At 34.6% G+C, this 10417-nt stretch overlaps 1 protein-coding gene across 2 annotated transcripts; it reads left to right on the plus strand.

Annotated features, from left to right (window-relative positions):
- Positions 1–221: 221 nt before the first annotated feature.
- On the plus strand, positions 222–3123 carry LOC147404348 (uncharacterized). 2 transcript variants are annotated; one of them, XM_086440271.1, is made up of 2 exons: positions 222–494; positions 1304–3123. In XM_086440271.1, exon 2 carries the CDS (start codon positions 1681–1683, stop codon positions 2899–2901), a length of 1221 nt encoding a protein of 406 aa, XP_086296397.1. In that variant the 5' UTR covers positions 222–494; positions 1304–1680; the 3' UTR covers positions 2902–3123. The 2 variants fall into 2 exon arrangements, with proteins under 2 accessions (XP_086296397.1, XP_086296399.1); XM_086440273.1 differs by having other exon boundaries at positions 222–437.
- The last annotated feature ends 7294 nt before the right edge of the window (positions 3124–10417 follow it).

Below are 10417 nucleotides of genomic sequence, written 5' to 3' on the forward strand. Positions count from 1 at the left end.
TGATTGAAGGTATTTTGGTCATTTTATGTTCAGAAAGGAGTAAGGACACTATGGTCATTTAGGGAAGAAAAACACAAATCAACTCTGAAGATGCCAGTTAGGTTCGTACATCTCCGAACCTATTTTCGATTTCTGAACCTATAGGCTCGGAAAACACAACTGGAGACAGCCTGTCAACAACCGAAGCCTCCGTCACCACCTTTTCTTTCCCTTTCTCTCAGTTGGCTTCTCAGACTCTCTCTCTCGTCGTTTTCTTCTTCTAGTCTGTCTTCGTGAACTAGGGTTTCGATTTTCTTCTGCAGCTCTGAGAAACTCCTTTGGATCTCAGAAGATCGAGTTTGATCTCATCTAAAAACATGTTTTTGATGTAGTTTTTGTTCGTTTTGACGTAGTTTTCATTATCAAGTGCTCGAATCAAGGTTTTTTCCATCTGTGAGGTGAGCAGATCGGGTTTTGGACTGAAATGCTGGTCACTTGATGAGATTCTTGTTTAGGTATTGTAAATAACGATGATTTGATCTTTATATATTTGAGGTTTTGTTTGCTTTTTCTTAAAGTTTTTTAGAACTAGATTCAAGTTTTCTGAGTTAAATAGTTGAAATAGTGGAAATTTATGCTGTTTTTTTTTTTTTTTTTTGGTATTTGTTCGTGTCTCTGTGTAGTCTGATCTCACGTAGTGTTGTTTAGATTGAGAAGATTCGAGGTTGGTTAGAATGCATCTGTGAAAAAGATTACTTAGAATGATTTGTATTTCAGGTGATGCTCTTTAGAATTAGTTGATTCGATAGAATGAGGCGTTTTACTAGCGTTTAAGGAAATTTCAGATTTTTTAGAAGAAAATTCAGTTATTTATCTTTAAAGTCTCATTTCCCTGTAATTTCATGTTGAGATGTTACCTGAAGATAGTTGCTTTTGAGAATGATAATTGATTTTGAAAGAAATTGTGATGTTCTTTGTAGGAAATGTGTAGGAAGCTATAATGTTTAACAAAAAGTTGGATTCTATTTGCGTTCGTCAAAGAACTGTAGCTGTACGTCTAGTTTTGACCGTATTATGTTTGGTTGAACGACAACTTTTCTCATTTCTTTAATTTTGAACTTTTCTCTGGTCTTCATATAATGGTATGTTTGGGTTTTGATGCTTTGTGGTTGAAATGGTCAAGGGAAGTTGCCAGATTGGCGGCGTTTAATTGATTAGATTTTGAATTCTAATTCTTTAATTAGTTACTATTATTAAATTTGAAATCTTTCGTCTATTTTCTTTGTTGGTTCATGTCTGAGTTTGTTTGTTCTCTAAATTTTAGGTTTGAGTACTTCAAAGTCTGATCTTGACAAGCTTCAAGTACGTTGGAAGAGATTTCAAATTAGCAGAATTGGTTAGTCTTACTAAGACATTTTATTGGTTTGAGAAGGAGAACAGTTTAGTTTGAGAATTACAAACAGGGTTTTGTTAGGGATAGATTAAAAACACAATTTATTGTGTTTCTATTCCATGACTCTTCATTCTGGTTAATTAGTGGACGGACCATTGACGAGGATTTCTTTTGTTGCTTGGTGTTCTGGGTATGAGACAGCCTTGCAACATTATTTTGAAGACGGCTACAAAATATTTTACGTTACTGTAGGGTTTTTTCTGTATCCATGCTGGCAGATAGTATGCGTGGAATCCGTGTTTCGGGTAATGCCCCTGACCAGACTTGTTGCCGATCCATTCGGTGTGGTGACAATTTGTCTAGTTTCTCTCTTGGAACTTCTCGGCTTCCTTTGCATCCTCTATTTGATTTACTTCCGTTGTCATATCCGAAGTCAAGGCTTTGTTCAACTCAATTATTTTAACAGGCCTTGGATCATACGAATCTCATTCATTTTGTTTGCTAATTGGTGGGGTTTTGGTGAGATTATCCGATTAAGTTTTTTGAAAAGTGGGGAAAGAGTGTTTCATGCTTTCAGTCTAAAATGGCAGGAGTCCATCTGCAAAATTTACATCATTTCAAATCTAGGGTTTGCAGAACCATGTCTGTTCCTCATCATCGTGTTTCTCCTTCATGCATCGTTGCAGAGGAGAGAGTTTGGGGCTTTAAGTCGGAAATGGAATCGAAAGATGGCTGTTTACATCCTTCTCTATTGCTTCCCAATGTTTGTCCTTCAACTCATTGTAGTCTTTACTGGACCCAAATTCAACTCCAAAAAGAGTTATTCATGGAAGATGCCGTCTTACTTTACGAGCTCAGTCACCTATGCCAAGACCAAAGACAATGACAATATTGCCCTCTGCACTTACCCATTAATGAGTACAATCCTCCTTGGGCTGTTTGACACTCTCTTGACTACCTATTTATTGTGGCTTGGAAAGCAGATGGTGTCTTCGGTGATCAACAAGAGATTGAGAAGGAGAGTTATCCTTCTGATCTTCTCAGTCTCTTGTTTTTCCTCATTAAGGGTTCTTTTACTTGGTTTATCGGTTCAATCACAGCCAGAGCATGTTTTATTTGAAGTTCTAGTGTTCGCAGCCTTCCTTGTGTTATTATGTTGTGCTGGGTTGGGTATTTGCATGCTTGTGTACTATCCTATTGCAGATTCTTTAACTCTACGGGGACTTTCGGATTCAGAAACTGGAAGCCGACCCTTGGATGATCACAATGATACAGCTTCTCTTGTAGCTAACACCCCATCGAGCCTTATAGAGGCAAGTTCAATCACAAGCCCTGGGAGAAATTCTGATGCTTCAATGAAGGGTGGATCGATCTCTTTTAGGACTATGTTGAAGGAGGAAGCTTCAATGGTTGTGTTTGAGGAACTGAGTCTCTTCTCACCTGGTGCTCATCGGATTGCATCTCCACCTGACTCTCCACCACCTCCGGGCCGACCCATGATTCCTCTTACACAAATTTACAAATCCTAGGAAGCGTTGAAGCAAGAGGGCTGCTGATTAAAAATTAGTTTTGTGGTAAAGTTTATATGTAAAGGGGATAGTTAATAACGATTGAATGTTCATAGAAGCTATATTTTCCTCAAAATTTTTCTTTTGACGAGAGATATGGGTTCTTCTTTTCTGCCTTTCTTTAGTTAATGATGTAATCTTACTCTTTGCAGTTTAAGGGTCTTTTTTTGGTTTTTTTTTTCATATTTCAGGCAAGAGCCGAGCCTGTTTTTCTTGGTAAAATGCATGCTGATAACACAAAACACCTTATAAATCTTATACCACGGATCCGGAAAAAGAAAAAGATCGTTCAGCAGTGGAAGAAGTCGACACATTTTAACTTTTTGAGAAGCATTCTTTTTCTGTGTGCTTGTTGGTTTCTACCAAGATAATATTGACTAGTTGAAAGCACACATTGTCTTGATATGATTTGGTTTTGTTTTGGGTGATATTGTTGAATGCTCAAACTCCATTTCGTGGGTTCAAATTAACTTTGCATGTTAAGTTGATCATAGTAACTACGTTTGGATTCAGTGGGGGCAGCTTTTTTTTTTTTTCAATGTCTTTAAAGTGAAGAATTGGGATTAAACGGACGATATTTTTGGAGAGCTGCTATTGACACCCTCAACTTTTACTTGTTACATCTCAATTAAAAATAAAGAAAATAAATAAAAGATGGGGTGCCAATAGAAGTTCTCTGAAAATATATATATATGGGAAATGTTCAGCACCCTAAGTTTTACCACACACTTTAACAAACGTTTTTTGTCCTACATGGGTTAGAAGTTTTGGAATGGGCTGATTTTTGGTGAGAATGATCTCTATGATTAGAAGATCATCCTCCCCAAAAATCAGCCCATTATGAAATGTTTAGCCCCATGTTTACACGTTGAAAAATCGTGGACCGTCCATTTTTTGTAAACCATTTTTTATGGGGTTAGAAGTTTTGGAATGAGCTGATTTTTGGTGAGGATGATCTCTACGGTGAAGAGATCATCCTCACCAAAAATCAGCCCATTCCAAAACTTCTAACCCATGTAAGACAAAACACGTTTGTTAAAATGTGTGGTAAAGCTTAGGGTGCTGAACGGGACCCATATATATATATATGGGGGGCGTTCAATGGCCAACTTTTTGGCAAAACATTTTTCAAAACATGAGTTAGAGGTTTTGGAATGGGCTGATTTTTGGTGACAATGATCTCTACAGTGAAGAGATCATCCTCACCAAAAATCAGCTCATTCCAAAACTTCTAACTCATGTTTACAAGCTGAAAAATTGTGGACAGTCCATTTTTTGTAAACTGTTTTTGATGGGGTTAGAAGTTTTGGAATGGGCTGATTTTTGGTGATGATGATCTCCTCACCGTAGAGATCATCCTCACAAAAAATCAGCCCATTCCAAGACCTCTAACCTATGTTTTGCCAAAAAGTTTGCTAAAAAGTTTGCCCTTGAACGCTACATATATATATATATATATATATATATATATATATATATATATATATATATATATATATAATATATATATATATATATATATATATATATATATATATATATATATATATATATAGGGTCCCGTTCAGCAACAAACATTTTGGCAAAACATTTTTCAAAACATGAGTTAGAGGTGTTGGAATGGGCTGATTTTTGGTGAGGTTGATCTCTACGGTGAGGAGATCATCCTCAGCAAAAATCAGCCCATTCCAAAACTTCTAGCCCCAGTTTACAAGTTGAAAAATCGTGGACCGTCCATTTTTTGTAAACCATTTTTGATGGGGATAGAAGTTTTGGAATGGGCTGATTTTTGGAGATGATGATCTTCTCACCGTAGAGATCATCCTCACCAAAAATCAGCCCATTCCAAAACCTCTAACCCATGTTTTGAAAAATATTTTGCCAAAATGTTTGTCAAAATGTTTGTTGCTGAACATTTCCCATATATATATATATATATATATGGGTCCCGTTCAGCACCCTAAGTTTTACCACACACTTTAACAAACGTGTTTTGTCTTACATGGGTTAGAAGTTTTGGAATGGGCTGATTTTTGGTGAGGATGATCTCCTCACCATAGAGATCATCCTCACCAAAAATCAGCTCATTCCAAAACTTCTAACCCCATCAGAAATGATTTACAAAAAATGGACGGTCCACGATTTTTCAACTTGTAAACATGGGGCTAAACATTTCGAAATGGGCTGATTTTTGGGGAGGATGATCTTCTAATCATAGATATCATCCTCACCAAAAATCAGCCCATTCCAAAACTTCTAACCCATGTAGGACAAAAAACGTTTGTTAAAGTGTGTGGTAAAACTTAGGGTGCTGAACATTTCCCATATATCCTCCCAACCTTTTAAACATAAAATTCAATGGTTGAAATTTATGAATATCTTAATAATGCAAATCTCGGAAATACTTATCTTGAGGATAAATCTTAATCATTGAATTTTTCATTTATAGGGATCATGTGTTTTTTTCATAAGTCATTCTTAGGAGTTGAGGGATCTTGACCTTGAAAGAAATTTTGCGTGCAATAAGAATAGTTAGAATGCCAATAGTAACTCTCTATTTTTAGGTTTATTCTCGAAAGTTTCAATTGGCAATATTTTTGTGTTTGAGGTTAAAAGGTAATGGGCTTTCAGGGAATAAAAGAAGGCTCTTATTTTGAAAAGGAAAAGTAATGTCTAATAAGATTTTGGAAATAGAACGAGGGTTGAAGAGAAAGGATTGATTGGATAAAATCGAATTTTGCTAAAAAGTCAGTTTCAATAATCCGTAAAAATGAAGAAAAATAGCGGATGAAGATGTGGGGAGTTGTACATATAGATGAATGGAATGACCACCTATCTCTGTGGACTGAACATCCGTGTGGCACCCAAAAATATGATTGGTTGTCTATTGACGTATAACATAAAATTGAAAATTTTATTTAAAGGACCTTTATGGAGGGATTTCTTTCTAAATAGTTCTTAAATTTTGAGTGATCTCTTGATAATTCATTTACTAAATTTTTTTTTAAACTGTCTCTAGATCTCATCTCCCACATTTCTCATGATTGAAAGTCCTAACCATTCGAACTCATTGTTTTTATCCAACAAAAAAAAATTTGACTTCTCAATTGAGTTTCAGAGATTCGATTTAGTTAAAAAGGATTTAAGAAGGAAAAAGTCATTTTCAAGGATTTTTCTTTTCAAATATTTTGACGATGTATGCAAAAAATTAAGATTTTTTCATTTTTTTTTCTTCTTAATTTTTGGATGAAAATCGACCACGAATGGTTCTTTTGGGTTGAAATCCTCTAAACAAGTCATTATCTCAAGTTTTTAGTTGATCTTTCCATACGTTTTAGTCGAAAAAACTCAAAATTTGAAAATGGGTGGGTTTTACTAGTTTCCAATTCACCACTTTTTATTTTAAAAGTGGTGAACTAGACAATAAATAAAAACGTCGAGTTCAACAATATATAAAATGTGGTGAATTCGATAGTAAATAGTGGTCTGTTCAATCGTAAAAATTGTGAACTTGACAATAAATAAAAAGTGTTGAATTCGATAGTAAATAAAAGTGGTGAACTCGATAGTACATAGTGGTGAGTTCGACAAAAAAAATTGTAGATTCAACAGTAAATATAAAAGCGGTGAGTTCTCTAATGATGAAGGACCATTTATAAAAGAAAAGTTTACTAAATGTCCTGCCAAGCCATTGACAAAAATTTAGGGATTATTTAGAAAGAAATCCCTCTGTGAGGGTCCTTTGAATAATTTTTCCTATAAAATTTGATGAAGTTAAACAAAATATATTAAAAATGGACTTCTTTTTTCACCTTTGGGTGTTCAGTGACCATTCATTTTCGAAGTCTTACCTTCATTATTATTATTTTGAGTAATGCTGGGGTGACATTGGGATTTACTGCAATTCTCATATTTTTGGCATGGAGGTGCGCACCTAACTGTAGATACTTTTTACTCGTATCTCAAGGAAACACATCTATGGCTATCACATTAACTCACTAAAAAACAAAGTCCCCCTCCCAAAAGGATTTTCCTAATTTTTAATCTAACCCACCAATTAGGGGTGCTAATGGGTAGATTCCCGTTCGGTTCCTAAGGAACTTAGATCCATAATCATTATATTTATTTTGGTCTTGGTTCTTGTCGGTTCGGGGCCGATTCCAAAATTAATGGAATCAAAATCGAAACCATCAAAAAACACAAGTACCCATTGGTTATGTTCTCATGATTGAATGAGAAAAAAAAATACTTTAAATCATTGTAAACTTTTTTCCTTTAAAAAAAATTAACGTATTTATCTCCAAAATTATTAACTTAGTTATAATTTGTTATACTAAATATATAAATTAAAGATTTTTTTTCTAAAAATAAAAATTTATCTTATTTAAAAGGAATAAATTTTTAGAAGATATAGCACATTTTAAGCTCAAATCAATAATTTTTATGAAAAATTGAAGAATTTTACATACAATGCATTAATTTTAAACTAAAATAATACCTTCAATCATCTATAGTATAAAAAGAAATGAAAAAATAAATTCGGTTCCATTTCGTATCAGTTTGGTTTCATTTTATACACGGCTCTAATTGATTCCAATAAAAAGGGAATTGGAATCTGGGTTTTCGATTCCGATTCTTATTGATTTGATTCCATTTTAGACCCGGTTTTAATCGATTCTAATAATAAGGGAATTAGGATTTTCGATTCTGATTCAATTAAATGGGTACCCATTTACATCCCTACCATCAATTTTTATTTTTATTTTTTATATATGAGTGCAGTAGACCACCAATTCTAGAGGTCTGAGGTGTCATGTGGACCAACATCACAGTCTTATGCAACCTTTTCCATCTAGAGGTACTCCCAATCTCTACGTTTTTGTAAAAAGGGTTTAGCTTGAGGCTTGAGCTGATGGCAAGATGCTCCCTAGAGATTCTTTGAAAAACAAAGTTTTTCATTAACACGTGAAGAAACTTCTCATCAATTACGACATTCTTCATGGGAAATCCACCACTTACTGCCCAAAGGGCAACAAAAATGGCTAAAACGACCAATCGAGTGTTTCGAAGGATCCTTCATCGCGTGGTCAACAACTACACGCACAATGGCATACACATCAACCATTGGCTCTCTGGTCCTACGCATGCACAGATATGAATGTTAGAAGGGTAACGACCAAGGCACAAGCATGGTTTTAAAACTCGGTTTTGTGTCTCATCTCGTCCAAGCCCGATACTGAGTCGTCTCATATGAGTTTTCTAATACGTTTCAGATGTCTCATTCAAAAAATAAAAAAATTGAATGTGAAGTATTAAATCTCGATAAAAAAAGTGACTTGTGAGTTGGTCTCGTTTAGTTTCGATACCGAGTTAACTTGGACAATACTTGACATCCCACAACTCCTTCGGACCCTCCTGCTCGTCCTTCCCTTACAGAAGAGGCATTTTTCGCTTTTCTCGGATTTGGACGAGTTTTAAAACCATGGGCACAAGTCAGTCATCAAGTAATAAATTTGGAAATAAAAAATTAGCAATGGAAAGAAAAATAATCAGAAGTATAAAACATCTTATGTTCCACTCATTCATGAGTCGCCACCTATTTTTATTGTCTAAAACCCAAAAAATTTGACTCCAAAGGTCGGATAAGGTGCAATTTGCAAATGGAAAATACATATTTGTGGAGGCGGAAGTCTTAATTAGACGATAACACTCCCATAAATACATATTTGTCTATTAAAGCGAATAAAGGATTAACCCGACTAACCCAATCAAAGCTTGTCAATCCAATCCCATAATCCAGATAAGCTACAAACGAAGTTTGGAGCAAACCATCATACGTGTATGTGCGGATGAGATTGGAGGATATTCCTAGAGATTCCCTAACAAATTGAATCCCTAGAAAACCTTCACCAATAATTCCCAGGGTTGGCATGATCCGAAATATATCCGATGTCCAAACCGGTCCGATCCATAAAAATATGAAAAATTGGATTGGATTCGGATTGAAATCTTAGATCCGAAATAATTTCCAATCGGATTCAGATCTACCCCAATTTTATTTAAAAAAATCCCATCCGAATATAGTTCAATAAATTTTTTTTTATTCTTAATTTTATATAAATACATATAGATAAAACGTTTTTTTTTATTTCCCTCTATATTTGTAGTAGGAAAGTAAATTTTTTAAAATTTTGAACTTTTAAAATTTTTAAACATTGATAATGTGAAAATAAGGCATGTGTTCGGATCAAACCGGATTTGTTTTGGATTAAGGATGAAATGAAATAGATTGGATTCGATTCACATATTCATTAACTGTTCGGATATGATTAGGTACATCTTTAAAAAAAAAACAGATTGGATCGGAGTGGCATTGATCCATTTCCAACCCTAAATCCCGCTATAATAAAGTTCCTGGAGACATAAAAAATGAATAATGATGAATGCACGCTAGGGATGTCAATGGATACCCATTTACCCCGAATCGAACCGGAATCGAAATTGAGAATCCTGGTTCGAATTCCCTTTTCATTGGAATCGATTAGAGTTAGGTTTAATATGGAACCGAACCAATAGGAACCATAACCATTAGGTTCTATCCAATAGGTACCAGAAGCTGATTTATTTTTATATTATTATACATGATTGAAGGGTTTCCTATGTTTTAAAATTAAAATATATCATATCAAGTTCTTCAAATTTCATATAAATTAAATATTAGAACTTAAAATGGGTCATTTATTCTTAAATTATTACTTGTTAAAGAGATAAGTTTTATTTTTTTGTACATAAAACTCATTAAATCATTTATTTAGTGAAACAAATTATTATTAAGTTGATACTTCACAAATAATTTATTAATTTTTAGAAGGAATTTTTTTAATATGGTTTTGAAATGTTTTTTCCATTCGATTCTTGAGAACCAGAATCGATGGGTACCCGTGATTTTTGGTGATTCCACTTATTTTAAATTTAGAATCGGAACCAAAATAATATAGTGGTTCTGATTCTAATTTCATAAGAATAGACCTACTGACACCCCTAATGCACACGGTCTTGGAATGCACATGACATGGCAAGGGCACAAAACTGCACATCTTTTTGCTATGTATCCCAATGAAAACAACCTATGGTTATGTGCCCTTGCCACGTCACGCGTATACCAAGACCGCGTGCATCCATTACGAGTCATAAAAAATATGCCTGTTCATATCACCCCTCTTTTCAAAACCACAACCACCACTAGATAGTAAATAATGAAGTCCACGTGGCAGTTTCTCATGCTACCTCCTCCTATAACCCTCCCAAAAAACAGGTTGACCAACGGTCCTCTCCCTCCAATTATCTATTTAAAATCAAATTTCTCTTCCACACAGTCAAGGAAACCACAGAAAAAAAAACTACTTTTAAGAGAGAAGTTCTTCTTCTTCGTCGTAGAGGGAGCGGTTTTCCGACTAATGGGAAATCGCTCTTCTTG

Source organism: Akebia trifoliata, chromosome 4, assembly GCF_017979445.1.
Source record: "Akebia trifoliata isolate Shusen 1 chromosome 4, ASM1797944v1, whole genome shotgun sequence".
Taxonomy (NCBI): Eukaryota; Viridiplantae; Streptophyta; class Magnoliopsida; order Ranunculales; family Lardizabalaceae; genus Akebia; species Akebia trifoliata.